The 18,907-nt window shown below is 42.0% G+C and overlaps 1 protein-coding gene across 1 annotated transcript in view; it reads right to left on the bottom strand.

Moving 5' to 3' along the window:
* GAD2 (glutamate decarboxylase 2) overlaps nt 1-18,907 on the bottom strand; it is a 149,260-nt gene that overhangs the window by 70,948 nt on the left and 59,405 nt on the right. The window contains exon 7 of the mRNA XM_033934223.1: nt 3,161-3,276. Coding sequence (XP_033790114.1) covers nt 3,161-3,276 — 116 coding nt within the window. The remainder of the gene's footprint in view (nt 1-3,160; nt 3,277-18,907) is intronic.

The raw sequence follows: 18,907 nt of genomic DNA, 5'->3' as shown, positions 1-18,907 counted from the left end.
AAACCTCTACCATGGTTTAGTAAAAAAAAACAAAAACAAAAAGGGGGGGGGGGTATCTGTGAGAGGTAAATACAGTCTAATTCTTTGGTTTTCATGTTAAGCTAAAAGTGACAAGCCAGTTTTTCTTTTAGGAATCAAAAGCTGGCAAGTGGTAACGTAAACGTTCTAATACAGCTGTATCCCCACAACCACTAAATATGAACAAGAAAAATATACATTCACTAGAAACCCATGTCATGCATGTTCATTAAGGGTGGATATTTTCAAAACCTGGGAACGTGGCATAGTGAGGCTGAGAGACACCCAGGATGGTGGTTCACCTCCCACCCCCCCCCCACCCCCATCAGCTCCTTCCCTGCCACTCCTGCCGCACATGCGCGTGCACCTTCTCGTCCACCTTCTCTTTAACATTCTCGGCACGAGCAGCAACCCCCAACCTGATGTCACTTCCTAGGTGCAGGCCCAGGAAGTGACATCATAGGAAGAGCTGATGCTGAAGCGAGCAGCAGGTTGGGGGTTGCTGCTTGCACTGGAAATGTTAAAGAGATTTGGGGAAGGGAAAGGTAGTGGTGCGGTAGTGGGGGGGGGGGTAGTGGTAAAGGAGCAGGGGGGGGTCAGAGAGGAGGATGGGTGCCGGTGCCCCCACCAAGATGGCACCTGGGGTGGACTACCCCGCCACCCCCTTTACTATGCCACTGGTGTTTGAGACTACCAGGACAGATTAACTATTCCCCCTAACTGTATCCATGGCATTTGTCTTGTCTGTTTAGATTGTAAGCTCCTTCAAGCAGGGACTGTCTTCTTCATGACTCTGTACAGTGCTGTGTATGTCTGGTAGCATTCTAGCTACCAGACATAACATAGCAGTACATAACATAAACATAACATAACATTGTGCTTATTGACCACGTAACCATCAGTTCAACGCGGTTTACAAAAAATTACTAATAAAAATCATAATGAATGGGATGAAGAAAGTTAATTGATGAAGTATTTAGAAAATAAATAGGTTTTCAATTGAGATCTAAAGTCTTTGTGAGAATGAGCTGCATGCAACAAAGCTCGGAACTCCTTATCATGAAGTGCCGCCTGGGAAGCCAAAGTGTGATTGAGAAATTTTATACTTTTAAAACCCTGGATTGAAGGAGAATTAAACAAAGAATGGGTTCTTCTATTATATCTGTATGAAGCCAAGGAAAATCTATTAACCAAGTAATGAGGGGCTCGGGCATAAAGAACCTTATAACAGAAGCAACCCAACTTGAACAACACACGAGCCTCTACAGTTAGTAGATATGAGACCCACTGTATACCATGAAGCATATGCTCTTATGTTGTGACTGAATTTATACAAAACACAATTCCAGGAAATATAAATATTCATTATAGTTAAGTTTGATTAGCCACTATGAGAAGACCTGAGCACAGTGAAATAATAACACAAATAATGATTTGCACATGCTATAGTAATAACAATTGTAGCAATTTGCTCCTATGGAATTTCTGATAGCCGAATAATTTTATTTGTTTATGTAATGATTGATTAAAAAGTAATACAGACCGTTTCCTCAGTTTACAAGACTGTCCACAGTGGGTTACAAAATTAAAATCAGACAATTATCTTTGGATGCATTTTCTGGCAGTTCTTGAAACGAAACAAAAGCAGTTTAATGTGTGTTAACCTACTAATTAGTGTATGCCCAATCAATTTGTCTTCATTAAAAAGTTCTAATACATATTAAAAAAAAAAAAATGCCTGAAATGAGTTGAAAACCTGTCTGAAAATTGGGGATAAAGTTTTCAAATTGCACTGTATTAAACAAAACATTTTTCCATGCACTTTAAAAGCTCAAGGATCTATCGTACGAGGAAAGGCTAAGCCCTCTTGCCCCGCATCACCCTGAATCCTCCCCTCCCCCGCCGCCGATTACGATTGGGCTCCCTCCTGCCCAGGTGAACCTCCCACCCCCACTAAGATATGGGCAGGAGGGATCCCAGGCCCTCCTCCCCTCGACGCACCCTCCTCCCACGAACTCACCCCCTGAACCCCCGATCTGTCCCCCCGCCGACCCGCGAGACCCCCCTTCCCCCGCCAACCCCTCAATCCCCTCACCCCAAATCCCCCTCCCCATACCTTAAAATCATTGGCCAGACGGCGGTGCCAAGCCCGTCCGTCCGGCAGGCCAGCCATCCCAGGAATGAGCTGGCGTTAGTTCTTGGCGTGTAGCGTGGGGTTAGCATGCGCTAAAAACGCTAGCGCACCTTAGTAAAAGGAGCTCATAGTGAAAGAGAAACATGTTCATTAGTTTAAGGAGATACCACTGTTTTAGAGTTAAAGTTTATACTTATATTGGTCTAAAGAAAAAAATGGGTATTTGATTTTGATGCTCTTAAGAGAACACGTGGAAGATGAAACAGGTAATAGAAATAAAAAAAAATATAGAATGGTGATCTCTAACTCTATCTCACTGTTCTTTTACTGTAATTAAGTGTAATTCACACCCTTCCTTTCTCTGTTTGTTTTAACACTAGGATGTATACCCACTTGGAATGGATATTTTCATGAAAGGGAGAGGTTCACAGCCAGGCAAAGGTGCCCAGCTGAGCTTCAGGAGACTGACAATTCTTGCATCAGGTTGCAGGCATCCTCATTCATTGAAACAAGATGAGTACAGTACTCCCCCGAAATTCACAGGGGTTCCATTCCAGGAACACCTACGAATTTCAAAAATCTGCAAATGCGGTGTAGGAGCTGATCGAAGGCAGGAGAGGGCAGCTGGGGCACTGGCAAGTGCTGAAAATCATTCTCAGTATTTTCTGACAGTCTCTTCCTGGTACTAAAGTCAGGCTACGCCAATCGGGAGCTGCTTTGACACGCAGCCAGCACTAAAAACCACGCTATGGTTTTGCAAAAGTTGAGAGGGGGGGGGGGAAGAGGTAAATTTGGATCTCTGGGAGAACAGTTTCATCCCAGTACCATTGGATGACATCACCCACTTGTGTGCCTATCTGAATACTGCTGGCTGACAGAAAATATCTGATACACGGAAACAAAAGAAAGGATTAGTTCATTAACAGACAACATCTTCTGTGGAACAATGTATCATTAACAATAAAAAAAACAACAACAACAATAAATGAATAAAACAGAATCACATACTTGCTCTGAGGTGAGGGCAATCAGTCTGGGAATAGCTGTCATTCCTTTCTCCTTAACTTCTGGGAACATCTTGAAACGTGCAATCAACATAGCATACAAGTTAGATATGGCACCACCTGGAGTCCACAGTAATACTCTGTGTTACTTTTACAGATCATTAACATTCTGTCAACAAAAGCTTTTTTTTTTTCTTTTTCATTGATGGCTGTAGAACAATGTTTCTCAAACCTTTATTTATTTATTTATTTTAGCTCTGGCACACTAAACGGAGCAAATGTTTTTCATGTCATAGTAAACAGAGGAAATGTTTTGTACAGCATATTATAATTGAAACGATAAAAATTGCAAAACCAACAAAAATTAAATTTGAGTTTTTTAATTTAAATTTCTTTAAGCTATGTATGGGTAATCGTAATAATGGTGAAACTGAAGTATATAGAATAGAACTGCTAATCAACACAATAGATGTGGTTGTTTTTGAGTGCAAATTAATTCAAAACGTGGCTCAATAGTTGACAAGCAAAGATGCATTCTATAATCCACCATCTGCAGTCGTTCTCTTTTTTAAAAAAATTAGGGATCCTTTTACTAAGGTACGCTAGCGTTTTTAGCGCACGCAGGAAATTACCGCACACTACACGGCTAGAACTAATGCTGGCATTAAGGTCTAACACGCGCAGCAATGTAGCACGCACTATTCCGTGCATTAAAGCCCTAACGCAGCTTAGTAAAAGGAGCCCTTAATTTCTGTCAGAGCTAAAAATCAAAATTTGCAAAAACAAAAAGATCCAGTGGTAACAGAGCTTCGATTGCTTTGTTGATCAAGTTAGGATAATTACTGCATAAAAAATAAAAATAAAGTCCTTTTGGTGTCTTTATTTTATTTACACCACAGCGCCAGTGTGGTTAGGAGAAGCCAAAGGGGGGGGGGGGGGGGAGGGGAGGGTGAAAAAGCTATAAAATAAACCCACCAGGATGTTTGAAAAAAACAGTGTGTACAGAAAGTGGAACAGATGTGCCACTTACAGTCTCTGCCCTGCCCCATCTACCTGGGCCACAAGGGATTAATCAGCCACATGCATACATTTATTAACCTCTCAGTCTTGCTCTCCCGTCCATAGTAGATGTAAAATTTTTATCTACCTTTATTCCTTGTTGGCCCTGATTCACTTCTATAGAAGGAAAAAGACTTTATATTCTTTGCTTGGAAAAAACATGGAAGCTAAGATGTGAAAGCATATGCATTTTCTCTCTGACAGATTAAATTGGAGTTATAATGGAATAAAAAAGTATCAGAAATATGATTTGCAAAATCCAGTTTCTCATTGCTTTTGAAGACAACACTTTAATCTCCAGCAGAAACTGTGACAATTGTAAAAATGACCTGAGAGACATTTTTCACTGAAAAGCATACTGAAATAATCACCTGCTCTCCCTATCAGGACTAGAGAATGACACAGGGAAAAAATCTGTCCCCGTCACTGCCCCGTCCCCGTCCCCGTCCCACCGTCCCCTACACTGCCCCATCACCGCCATTCCCTTCACCGCCCCGTCACTGTCACCGCCATCCCCTTCACCACCCCGTCACCATCACTGCCATCCCATTCACCGCCCCGTCACCGTCCCCACAGCATCCATATAAGCCTCAGTACTGCAATATTTAGCTTATGCCTTCCTTATAAATCAAAGTTCTGGCTGCTGAACTAGAGAAAGAGATGTTCAGCTGGCAGGGCTTTGTTTATAAATTTTTATCAACACAACTAATATACTACTTTATCCTAAAGCAAAAAAAAAAAAAAAAAAGAAAAGAAATAGAATTTTTTTTCTACCTTTGTTGTCTGGTTTCTGCTTTCCTCATCTTCTCATTCGATTCCTTCTATCCACTGTGTGTCTTCTTTCTGCGTCTTCCATTTGCTCGGTTACTGTGCCTCTCCCTTCACCCCCCCCCCCCCCACAATTGGTCTGGCACCCATCTTCTTCCCTCTGCTCCCCCAAAGTCTGGCATCTGTCTTCTTCCCTTCCAGCGTCTTCTCCCCACGTCTTCTACAGTTCCCTTCAGGGTCTGTTCCTCTCCACCCTCCTTCAATGTCTGTTCTATTCCTTTCTACCACCATACTTCCCTCCCTTCTTCACCATCTGTTCCTTTCTACCACCCTTCAGTTCCTCTCGCGCGGCCTATCTATCTACCTCCCCCCCTCCCTCCCTCTTACTTTTGTGGCATGTTACAATGTAATTTGTGCAAGCCGCTGGAGCCTGCGAGCTCGGTCCCCAAACAATCTTGCATCTGTGTTCCTATTTTCCCCATTTCCAAAATCTCCCCTATGTATCTGGCATTGCCCCCCTCCCCGTGTCCATATATCATCCCCATGGCATGTATGTCCCCTTTATGTCTCTGTCCCTATGCCCCCATGCATATAATTTCCCCTGTTTATGTTACCTTCCTGTGTCCAGATTTCCTCTCTCTTCCTCTTCCACACCAATGTGTCTCTTCTCTTCAACCCCATCTAGCATTTTTCCCTCTTTCTTCCCCTCCCCCGCCCCCCCGCTTCCCAGCATCTGGCTCACCTGCCTGTCCTCCCCTTTCTTTCCTGCTGTGGGTTTATTTCTCTCCCTCTTCATCCCCTCTTTCCCTTTCACTCCCTCCTTCCTAATGTGAGCCGGGAACATGCGCGATCGTGCGGTCCAGCAGCCCTCTCCCGCCCGAATACAGCATTCCGTCATCTCCCTCCACCTCACCTTAGATGCCGAGTTTGCCGGCTTTCTTTTTCGTCCAGCCGCACGCTTTCAAAGAGCCGCGCACACGCGGCTGCTTTGTTGTTCAATCTTCTCCTCTGATGCAATCGGAAATAGGAAGTTGCAGGAGAGGAGAAGATTGATCAACTCCAACAGCCGCGCATGCGCGGCTTTTTGAAAGCGTGCCGCTGGGTGAAAAAGAAAGCCAGCAAACTCTGCATATAAGGTGAGGTGGAGGGAGGGAAATGGCGGAATGCTGCTATCGGGCGGGTGGGGCTGATTGACCGCGCGATCCGTAATTGCCTCAGTGCGGAGACAAGACCATTCACCGCTCCACGGGGCGGTGAATGGCCTTGTTCCCGTCCCCGCAGAGACCACTATTTTTTCTTCCCCATTTCGGCGGGTTACCCGCGGCTACTCGCGGCTAGCCGCGGGTAACAACCACCATGTCATTCTCTAATCAGGACCTTCCCTATCATAAGTAATCAATAATTTTTTTTATTAACTATTGCTTGCTGGTATATTTTCATTGGTTAAGCAACTTTATTCCTATAAAACCTTGATATTTAGCCAGTGGCGGTCAGTCTTTTCATAAACCCTGAGTGCCACAGGCTGATTTCTTCTCACATACTTAGTGCCAGCACCTATCTGGGTATCAGCCATTATGTGGGTAACAGTGACATTCAGGGATGGTACAGGGATAGCTATTCGGGCAAGATAGGACTGCTAGTTATGCGTTTCTATTTGCCTGAATAGTTATCCAGCCATCATTGTATATGTCAAAAAATTCCCAGAACGTTACACTCCTTCTCCTGGGTGACTGTTTGGGAAGGCATTAATCTGGGGCACATTTTGAAAAACATGAAAAGGTTTAGGTGGCTATCCTATGTGTGGGCACCTCTTATTAGGTACCTCAGTGGTATGTAGGGAGCCCCTGTTCTACAAGGGATCTTCAAAAAGTTTCCACACTTTTAATTTTTAAAAAAATATTTATTAAATATCTCAAAAGCAAATTACATCACGTTTCCACATAATCACCCTGTTTTGCCTGACTAGTCAAATTCTCAAAATCAAAAATTGTGCACCAAAATATCAAATACTAATCAATAAAGTTTGAATTAGCCACCAAGTAATGAGAGTGAATAGAAAACTATCCACTAGTTCCTCAGTTTGCCACACTGAAATAACGTATGGTAGCTGTCCTCATGGGAACCTTATGACGTGTATAGTTTTCATTATTTTTTTTCTTTTCTTTTTTACTTTTTCATCTTATTCAGTAAAATATGACTTGTAAATTATAAAGTGCTTGTGCCTAGTATTTTAGCATTTATAGCAAAGGTAGTGATAATAATAATCACTTAGCTTTTATCTGACTCTGGGTCGAGCTCAATCCCCACCGACGCGTTTCACAATTGTGAAACGCGTCGGTGGGGATTGAGCTCGACCCAGAGTCAGATAAAAGCTAAGTGATTATTATTATCACTACCTTTGCTATAAATGCTAAAATACTAGGCACAAGCACTTTATAATTTACAAGTCATATTTTACTGAATAAGATGAAAAAGTAAAAAAGAAAAGAAAAAAAATAATGAAAACTATACACGTCATAAGGTTCCCATGAGGACAGCTACCATACGTTATTTCAGTGTGGCAAACTGAGGAACTAGTGGATAGTTTTCTATTCATTCTCATTACTTGGTGGCTAATTCAAACTTTATTGACTAGTCAAATGACATTCTATGACACACCCTCTTACCAACCATTTCCTGCGAAAATATGAAAGTGCAGAAACTTTTTGAAGAACCCTTGTATATTGACAACTGGACACCAAGCTTCCATTACAGGATGCTAGAGTAAACCTGCCTTGGTGCACCTAAAATTAGGCATGACCATTTACATTAATGAAAAAAGGGCAAGCCTATGAGTGCCCTACAATCATCCTAACCTGTAGTATCCTATATGTTGCACACATAAGTTGGACAGGCAGAAAGAAGAACACCTCACCTTGAGAGATAAAGACAGTCCAATAAAAGGCAAGGGAGATGTCTTAGTCAACCAATGACAGAGTCTTTATTTAATGACAGAGACTTTGCTCAAAAATATTGTCCCAACAAGGATCCTAGTTTCGGCATAATCGATACGCCTTCGTCAGGGGACACTCTTGTTGAGCACTCTGAGAATGCTGAGGACTTATAGAAGCTGAGAGGACTTCTCTGTGATGCAGAAGTGAAAGTGAGAAATATTGTCCCAACAAGGATCCTAGTTTCGGTGTAATCGATATGCCTTCCTCAAGGGGCCACTTTTGTTGAGTGCTCTGAGAACGCTGAAGGGTAATGTCTCATGTAGAAGCTGAGAGGAACGCTCTGTGCTGCAGAAGTGAAAGTGAGAGGAACGCTTTGTGCACAGCACAGAGCATCCTCTCAGCTTCTACATGAGACATTACTCCTCAGCATTTTCAGAGCGCTCAACAAATGTCCCCTGAGGAAGGCGTATCGATTACGTCAAAACTAGGATTCTTGTTGGGACAATATTTTTGAGCAAGGTCTCTGTCATTAAATAAAGACTCTGTCATTGGTTGACTAAGACATCTCCCTTGCCTTTTGTAAGACTGACACATAGGTTAGAGCCACACCCATGGCCCACCCATGCTGGACCCATATTTTTGCCCCCCTGAAATTATGCGCTATAGCATTTACATGTTATAGAATAGTGCCTAGTGCAGTTACATACACAAGTACCATTTTTCTGTACACTTATGTGCTTAAGGCATCCTCAGCTACCAGGAGTTCCAGGCAAATACTGACTATAATTAAGGAAGAAACTAAGGATTTTAACACTGATGTTGTTATCCATCTGGGAACAAATGACCTGGCCAACAACTCCACACTTGCAGCACAGAAAGCTTTTCGGGAGCTTGGTGAGGGCGTGAAAACTTTTGTAAAGACTTTAGCTTTTTCTGAAATACTGCCTGCATATGGAAAAGGAGAGCAAAGAGTGAAAAACACAGAGGACTTTAATAGATGGCTCAGAGCCTGGTGTCATCAAGTAGGCTTCAGGTACATAGGAGGATGGGGAAATACATGGAAGGACAAGAAGCTATATTGCACTGATGGGCTACATATTACTACAGCAGGAAAAAGAAACCTTGCAGAGAAATTTAGACAATATTTTTCTAGGCATTTAAACTAGAAGGTGGGGGTGGTGTATGTACGAAGGACAATTATAGAGACCACCCCCGGCAAAAGAAAAGATGTGATAGTAGTAAAGGCTGCAACATAAGCAATATCAGCAACTCATTTCTTAGTATTGCAACGGAAAGTGAAACGACACAAAAATCCATACGAAAAAGGAGATTATCGCTGAAAAATAGCTGGAAAGCGATGACCACAAATGCTCGCAGTTTAAGCAACAAAGTTCATGATCTGCAAGCCCTGATATTAGAGGCAGATCTAGATATTGTTGCTATCACAGAGACATGGTTCAGTGAATCACATGGATGGGATGCAAACATACCGGGATATAATCTTTTTAGGAAGGACAGAGATGGTCATAAAGGTGGAGGAGTAGCTCTCTATGTAAAGATCAATATCCAAGCGACCGAAATGCAAGGGACCTGGGGGAGAGGAAGAAGCGATATGGATTGCTCTGAAAAGAGAAGATGGAACTTCTATCTACGTGGGTGTAGTCTACAGACCTCCGACTCAATCGCAACAAATTGATAAGGATCTGATTGTGGATATCCAAAAGTTTGGAAGGAAAGAGGAGGTTCTGCTGTTGGGAGATTTCAACCTGCCGGATGCGGACTGGAATGTTCCGTCTGCGGAATCGGAAAGAAGTAGGGAGATTGTGGATGCCTTTCAAGAGGCTCTGCTCAGACAAATGGTGACGGAACCCACAAGGGAAAAAGCGATATTGGATCTGGTCCTCACAAATGGAGAGAGTATCTCTAATGTTCGAGTGGGTGCTCACCTGGGTAGTAGCGATCATCAAACGGTTTGGTTTGATATAACGGCTAAAGTGGAGAGCGGCCGCACGATACTTAAAGTCCTAGATTTCAAACGTACGGACTTTAATGCAATGGGAAAGTACCTGAAGAAAGAGCTGTTAGGATGGGAGGACATAAGAGAAGTGGAAAGACAGTGGTCTAAGCTGAAAGGAGTGATAAAAATGGCTACGGACCTTTATGTGAAGAAAATCAATAAAAACAAGAGAAAAAGGAAGCCGATATGGTTCTCCAAACTAGTGGCTGAGAAAATAAAGGCGAAAGAGTTGGCGTTCATGAAATATAAAAAAACCCAAGAAGAGGAGAGCAGAAAGGACTACAGGGTGAAACTGAAAGAAGCCAAGAGAGAGATACGTTTGGCGAAGGCACAGGCGGAAGAACAAATGGCTAAAAATGTAAAAAAGGGAGATAAAAATTTTTTCAGATATATTAGTGAAAGGAGGAAGATAAAAAATGGAATTGCTAGGCTAAAAGATGCTGGGAACAAATATGTGGAGAGTGTTGAGGAGAAAGCAAATGTGCTAAACAAATACTTCTGTTCTGTGTTCACAGAAGAAAATCCTGGAGAAGGACCGAGATTGTCTGGCAAAGTTACACGAGAAAATGGAGTAGATTCTGCGCCGTTCACGAAGGAGGGTGTTTATGAGCAACTTGAAAAACTGAAGGTGGACAAAGCGATGGGACCAGACGGGATCCATCCCAGGATACTAAGGGAGCTCAGAGAGGTTCTGGCGAGTCCTATTAAAGACTTGTTCAACAAATCTCTGGAGACGGGAGTGATTCCTGGGGATTGGAGGAGAGCGGATGTGGTCCCTATTCATAAAAGTGGTCACAGGGATGAAGCAGGAAACTACAGGCCGGTGAGCCTCACTTCAGTTGTTGGAAAAATAATGGAAGTGTTGCTGAAAGAAAGGATAGTGTATTTCCTTGAATCTAATGGGTTACAGGATCCGAGGCAACATGGCTTTACAAAAGGTAAATCGTGCCAAACGAACCTGATTGAATTTTTTGATTGGGTGACCAGAGAGCTGGATCGAGGACATATGCTAGATGTAATTTACTTGGATTTCAGCAAAGCCTTTGATACAGTTCCTCATAGGAGGCTGTTGAACAAACTTGAAGGGCTGAAGTTAGGACCCAAAGTGGTGAACTGGGTCAGAAACTGGCTGTCGGACAGACGCCAGAGGGTGGTGGTTAACGGAAGTCGCTCGAAGGAAGGAAAGGTGACTAGTGGAGTCCCTCAGGGTTCGGTGCTGGGGCCAATCCTGTTCAATATGTATGTAAGTGACATTGCTGAAGGGTTAGAAGGAAAAGTGTGCCTTTTTGCAGATGATACCAAGATTTGTAACAGAGTAGACACCGAAGAGGGAGTGGAAAATATGAAAAATGATCTGCAAAAGTTAGAGGAATGGTCTAATGCCTGGCAACTAAAATTCAATGCAAAGAAATGCAGAGTAATGCATTTGGGGATTAATAATAGGAAGGAACCGTATATGCTGGGAGGAGAGAAGCTGATATGCACGGACGGGGAGAGGGACCTTGGGGTGATAGTGTCCGAAGATCTAAAGGCGAAAAAACAGTGTGACAAGGCAGTGGCTGCTGCCAGAAGGATTCTGGGCTATATAAAGAGAGGCGTAGTCAGTAGAAGGAAGAAGGTGTTGATGCCCCTGTACAGGTCATTGGTGAGGCCCCACTTGGAGTATTGTGTTCAGTTTTGGAGACCGTATCTGGCGAAAGACGTAAGAAGACTTGAGGCGGTCCAGAGGAGGGCGACGAAAATGATAGGAGGCTTGCGCCAGAAGACGTATGAGGAGAGACTGGAAGCCCTGAATATGTATACCCTAGAGGAAAGGAGAGACAGGGGAGATATGATTCAGACGTTCAAATACTTAAAGGGTATTAACGTAGAACAAAATCTTTTCCAGAGAAAGGAAAATGGTAAAACCAGAGGACATAATTTGAGGTTGAGGGGTGGTAGATTCAGGGGCAATGTTAGGAAATTCTATTTTACGGAGAGGGTGGTGGATGCCTGGAATGCGCTCCCGAGAGAGGTGGTGGAGAGTAAAACTGTGACTGAGTTCAAAGAAGCGTGGGATGAACACAGAAGATTTAGAATCAGAAAATAATATTAAAGATTGAACTAGGCCAGTTACTGGGCAGACTTGTACGGTCTGTGTCTGTGCATGGCCGTTTGGAGGAGGATGGGCAGGGGAGGGCTTCAATGGCTGGGAGGGTGTAGATGGGCTGGAGTAAGTCTTAACAGAGATTTCGGCAGTTGGAACCCAAGCACAGTACCGGGTAAAGCTTTGGATTCTCACCCAGAAATAGCTAAGAAGAAAAAAAAATAAAAATTAAATTGAATCAGGTTGGGCAGACTGGATGGACCATTCGGGTCTTTATCTGCCGTCATCTACTATGTTACTATGTTACTATGTAAATGCATGCACCCATTGATAGAACTGCCTTTCATGTGCCTACAGAAATTCCCAGCTACAAGATCTAATAAAGAGATTAGCTATCAAGTTACTCAGTTAAAACCAGAGAAGAAAGAAATGATTCTGATTTTGATTTTGTAATCATCCTGCAGACCAATGACCTGTGTAGAAACCGAATCAGTCTAGTAGAAAAGGGATTCCAGAATTTAGGAAACAGACCTAGGTGCTGGGAAGGTAATACTTATTCGTGGCAGGGGAGAAATAATGTGATGTTACTCTATGTCAGTGGCATAGCCACACAGTCAATTTTGGCCGGGCCTGAGCCCAAAGTGGGCAGACATTTCTTTCCCTCCCTTCCCACTCCACACCCCCCCTCCAGCCCATGCAGCATTTACATTTTTCTTCAGATTGCCAGCAGCAGTGCCTACATGCTGCCAGCAACCACCCTGGAAGCCTTCCCTCTGACGCAAATTGCAATTGTATAAGAGGGAAGGCTTCAGGGTTAGCTGCTTGCAGTGTGTAGGAACTGCCTGTGGCAGCTGGGTGGGTGAGACTGAGCCCAAACTGGATGGACCAGGACTGTTCTATGTTATATAGCCAGTTACTACTGAGTGATGTGGAAGGAATGCAAAAATTGCTTAAATTAAAAAAAACCTCCCCACTAATCAGCTGAGAGTTACTCTAAGACAAAAGAAAAAAGCCTCGGGTCTCTGGTGAGCTTTAATTGTGCTCTACCTCCTCCGCCCACATCATCAGCTAAAAAAAACTTTCATCAAAGGTGACTGCTTGCCACACAAAAAAGGGGGAATCTTATTAGACCAAGATTTTTCACAACTTAGCACAAAACTTTGGCAGAGCGAGCTTAATTTTATATGTTCCTTCTCCTTGAAGCCAATGTTTCATGGCCCAATGGCTGCTTTTTCAGGGCAAACTAGGACTCACAAAAATAGGTAGCTTGGATTGTTGTTTACTTAAAACACGAAAAGAACACCATTATCAATAGGAAAGACCTAATCTAAATATTGAGAGAAAAAGCACACAAACCAAAAAAAAAAATCCTCTTTTTGTTGTGATCTTGTAAATGCATTCTTCTCATGTCCACTGACAATCTAAAAATTACCTCAAATTAAATGCCAAATTTAAAAAAATGAGGTTTCAACATAGACTTAAATTTTAAGCTCACTTCAAATAATATGTAGAAGGTCATTCCATAAGAATGGAGATAAAAAGAAAAAAGCTGAATTACGAGTTGATTCATAATGAGACATTTTTGGTAAAGGAAGTACCAGTCCCTGAGAATCAATTGACTGTAATAAATGTGTTGGATTATATGGAATAGTTAGAGCAGCCAAGTAGGGGCTGCATAATGAGCTTTAAAAGTCTGACAAAGAATTTTAAATTTAGATCTGTGAATGTACAGGCAACAAATGTAAACTTATCAATATAAGAGTGATAAGATCATAGCTTTAGCCTTGAATAGAAGCCTAGCTGCTAAATTTTGTAATGTCTGTAACCTACTTAAAAGTGCTGCATTGATTCCACAATATATTGAATTACAATAATCTAACCTTGATATTACAAAGGCATGAATAAGTGTGTGAATGGAATAAAAATCTAAGGTCTTACTGACTGAATGAATACATCTAAGCCAGAAATAGCATTTTTTTAAAAACACATGACTTATCTGCTGTTCAAAGGAGAGTTTACTGTCAAAAAGGATTCCTAGATAATAAAATGTCTTTATTGGAATCAAATCAACATGTAGTAATTGAACACAAAGAAATAATATTTAAAACTTTCAACAATGATACAGATGAATACACAGTCAGCCAAATGACATCACAACTGAGAGCAACCTAGTTAACATCTTAACAGATAGAAGATGGATAAATTTCAACACAGTCACAACAAATGAATTAAAACCTCTTATTAAGCAAGAATCCAAAATGGGCTATAAATTGGATCAAAGCCCATCATATCTATATAACGATATGTCAGAAGAAGTACTCAAATGGTTATCTCTAATGATAAATTCAACATTGACTCAAGGATGGTTTTCAGAAACGTTCGGTGAAATCTTGCTCACTCCCATCCCAAAATGATCAGACTGAGACCAATCCCAAACAATCAATTATAGACCGATTGCTAGTATCCGTTTCATAACTAAACTGATTGAATTTGTAGTTGCAACCCAACTAAAAGACTACATCACATGCTGGAACCTGCTATTTGCCTTCCCAACAAAGGTTCAGGAACTCACATAGCACAGAAACATGTCTAATAGGTCTGGTGCCAGAGCAAGAACAGAACTAAAGTAAAGGAGAACAAACACTACTAGCACAATTTGACGTTTCAGCAGCATTTGACACTTTAAAATAATGCCCTTCTACTAAAAGGCTATCTGAACTGAATCAAAAGTCATATCTTGAAATGGTTTCAGGGGTTTCAGGGATTCTTCACAAAAGTGGAAGCAAGGAAGAAGTAGGGAATTATAGGCTGGTAAGTCTGACTTCTGTGGTAAGCAAATTAATGGAAACACTTTTAAAACAGAATGGTGAAGTTTCTGGAATCCTGTGGATTGTAGGACCAAAGGCACCATGGATTCACTAGAGGTAGGTCTTGCCAGACAAACCTGATCAATTTCTCTGACTGGGTGACCAGAGAATTGGATAGAGGAAGTGCGATAGATGTGGTGTATTTAGATTTTAGCAAAGCCTTTAACAGTGTTCCACACAGACATCTAATAAATAAACTGAGTGCCCTTGGAATGGGTCCCAAAGTGAGTGGCTGGGTCAGGGACTGGTTGAGTAGAAGGCGACAGAGGGTAGTGATCAATGGAGATTGCTCTGAGGAAAGGGATGTTACCAGTTGTGTGCTTCAAGGTTCTGTTCTTGGGCCTGTTATTTTTAACATTTTTATAAATGATATTGCTGAAGGGTTGTCGGGTAAGATTTGCCTCTTTGCGGATGATACCAAAATCTGCAACAGAGTAGACACCCTGGATGGTATGAATAACATGAAGAAAGACTTGGTGAAGCTTAAAGAATGGTCTGAAATTTGGAGCTAAAATGTAAAGAAATGCAAGGTCATGCATTTGGGATCGGTACAGTTTAAGGGGTGAAGGACTTTTGTGCATGACAGAAGAGTGGGACTTGGGTGTAGATTGTATATGATGATCTTAAGGTGGGCAAACAGATTGAAAAAGTGACAGCGAAAGCTAGAAAAATGCTAGGATGCATAGGGAGCAGTATGGCCAGTAGGAAAAAGGAGATATTGATGCCCCTATATAAGACTTTGGTGAGACCTCATTTAGAATATTGTGTACTATTCTGGAGGCCGCACCTTCAAAAAGACATAACAAGGTCCAGAGGAAGGGTACTAAAATGGTGTGTGGTCTTCATCATAAGGAGTATGGGGACAGATTTAAAGATCTCAATATGTATACTTTAAAGGAAAGGTAGGAGAGGGGAGATATGATAGAGATGTTTAAATACCTACATGATGTAAATGCCCATGAGTCGAGTCTCTTTCATTTGAAAGGAAGTTCTGTAATGAGAGGGCATAGGATGAAGTTAAGAGGTGATAGGCTCAGGAGTAATCTAAGGAAATACTTTTTTACAGAAAGGGTGGTAGATGCATGGAACAGTCTCCCAGAAGAGGTGATGGAGACAGAGAATGTGTATGAATTCAAGAAAGTCTGGGATAGGCACGTGGGATCTCTTAGAGAGAGGAAGAGATAATGGTTACTGTGGATGGGCCATTTGAGTTTTATCTGCCATCATGTTTCTCTGTTTCTGACAGCAGCAGCAGCAGTGGAGATCAATAGCTTTTACACCTAAGCAGCAACGAGACCAGCCACAACCACCGAGAGCACACAGACCCGATCCTACCAAGAGAGTGAACTCTTCCCCCCATGCAATCCGCTAAGAAGATCGACTGTCGGCTCCGGGCGGCTTTCCCGCAGAGGAGAGAATCCTGCATTCACCGTGGGCCTCATCTGGGACAGCCTCCTTGGAGCGGCTGGGGCACGGGCAGTGTGTCTGGGAGGGAATGCATGGATGGGAGAATATCGCAGGGGAGGAGACATAGGCATCCTGGGACTGTCTGCCAAGTCTCTTCCCTGAAGAAGCCCTTTCTGGAAACGTCAATCGCTCCTCCTAAACTTACTTGCTCCACTTCATCACTGACGCTGAAATCGTGGATTGAAGACAAAGTTTTATTTTATTTTTCTTTCCAGCTTATGATTTATCTTTAATCTTATCTATTGTTTTGCCTTTTGTCTTTGTTTTGTTCTATTTCTATCATTTAAATTTCTCCAGAATTCTACTGTTCAACGGCTCCCCCTTCTGCTTCTATTCCTTTCTCTCCTCTCTTCTACCTTCCAAAGTATTTAGATCAATGCTGTCTTGTTAAAATGTTTATTTTATTTTTATTTTTCCTCTAACTCTACTTTTCACTTCTCTATTACCCTCCAGGTACTTTAGTTAGATTGTGAGCCTTCGGGACAGTAAGGAATTTTTCAAGTACCTTTCTTATTTCTAATCTTAATGTATATTTTCTGTAAACCGCTTAGAACCTAACGGATGTAGCGGTATATAAGAAATAAATTACATTACATTTACATTACATTACATTACATTACAGATGAAATCTATTCAGACTACTGGACCCCACCATGCAGAGTACTTCAAGGGTCCCCTAGCATACCCCTATTATATAAAATCTTTATGACTACTCTCAATTCAATTAAACTAGACCCTGAGGAATGGATATTCTCATATGCAGATAATATTCTTCTACTAATCCTTGTAGATCTGAATCCAACCAACATATCACCAAGTTATCACTAGCCATAAATAAAGTACAAGAATAGGCAACAAAACAACACCTTAAATTAAATGCCAAAAAAACAAACTACTATAGTTTGGGCAAAAGACACATAAAATCCGTACCTCCAACACATTGACAGTCAGTCTTAACATATAGAAATCTACCAGAATTCTGGGAGTCACCCTAGACCAGGGGTAGGCAATTCGGGTCCTTGAGAGCCGGAGCCAGGTCAGTTTTTCAGGATATCACAATAAATATGCATGAGATAGATTTGCATCTCAAGGAGGCAGTGCATGCAAATCCATCTCATACATATTCATTGTGGATATCCTGAAAACCTGACCTGCCTCTGGCTCTTGAGGACCGGAATTGCCTACCCCTGCCCTAGACAACTCACTCACATTCGAAAACCACATCAACAACATAGTCCGGAAGCAGAATTGCTTGGAAGACTGACTGAACAAAGCAACACAAACCGCCTACTATCCTTCCTATTCCTGAAAGGAATAAAGTATAAGAGCCAACATAACAACTCCTTACAAGTTGCAAAACCATAGAACATGCTGCCAACAGAGATCCATACTACCCCAACATATGCTCTGCTCTGCAAATTCCTAAAAGAAAGGCTCTTCCAAAAATCCTGGACAGGAGCATAGCTCAACCCAATGCTGAAGCACATACTCAGAAATATGATGTGAACTTATCAGACATCAATCTACCACACCAGAAATCTAAGTTAAGAGCAAATCAGACACACAAAATATACACTTGCACCTAGAAGGAAAAAAATGAATTATAACTCAAATAGCATCAACTGCTACTGTCACCACACTGAGCGCAGATGAGGCTATGCTGATTGCATGTCAATAAGGAAAGCCCACTGAGGTAATCAGTGGGCTAATAAATTTGGCCAAGTCCACTGTTTGAAAGTTGAATTGGGTGGGGAAAGGGAGAAAGAGTAAATGGAGGTTGGGTGGTGTGGGTGAGGGGTGGGAATATGGGATTGGTTTGATGTCATAAGGTTGGTTGGATACGAAGGGATAGGTGATTAATGAACAGACAGAATGGTTGGGTCAGTGATTGAATGATTTGGGTGGGAGATTGTGTGGAAAGGGTTTTGGAAGTTGTGGAAGAGTAGGAGATTAGGAAGGAGAGTTGGGCAATGATTAGGGTGAAAGGGTGTCTTTGAGTTAGTTTAATTTGCCCTCTGTTCCCACCCGTGTTTGTGTTCAGTGTGGGTGGAGTGAAAAGGTAGGGTATTTGGAATGTTGTATTTGCAGATGTTTGTTCTTTTGGAGGGGGACTGGTTCAATATTGAATTTTGGGTAATTTCTGGTGGTTTGGGGGGTGGGAGAAGGTCACAGCTGTGCAGAAATGGGGAGGGGGTCCTTCCAGGTGGCCATTCATTTTGTGAAGGGGTAAGATGTATTATGATGTTGTATGCTGTGCGACATTGTACACTGCAGGTCTTACAGATGAGATTCTAGGAGTTGCATATGATGTAATGGGAATTTGGGTGGCAGAGCAGGTAGGTCGTGATCCACTAGCTGTTGGAAAAGGAAAGTTGGGGGCCGCCTGGAAGACGGGTGACAAATTGGAATTACATTGTTAATTGAATTATTGTTGAAGTAAATAAATCTGCAGCCAACTTTTTGCTAACACAAATTTGCATGAGGATTTATGAGTATTAAGTTAAGAGCAATCTTACCTAATATCCACTACAGTTAGGATTAGTACTATTTCTAA

The sequence above is a fragment of the Geotrypetes seraphini genome, chromosome 2, assembly GCF_902459505.1.
Source record: "Geotrypetes seraphini chromosome 2, aGeoSer1.1, whole genome shotgun sequence".
NCBI classification, from domain to species: domain Eukaryota; kingdom Metazoa; phylum Chordata; class Amphibia; order Gymnophiona; family Dermophiidae; genus Geotrypetes; species Geotrypetes seraphini.
Note: the sequence above shows the minus strand (reverse complement) of the source record. Positions and strands in the feature narration are given on the sequence as shown.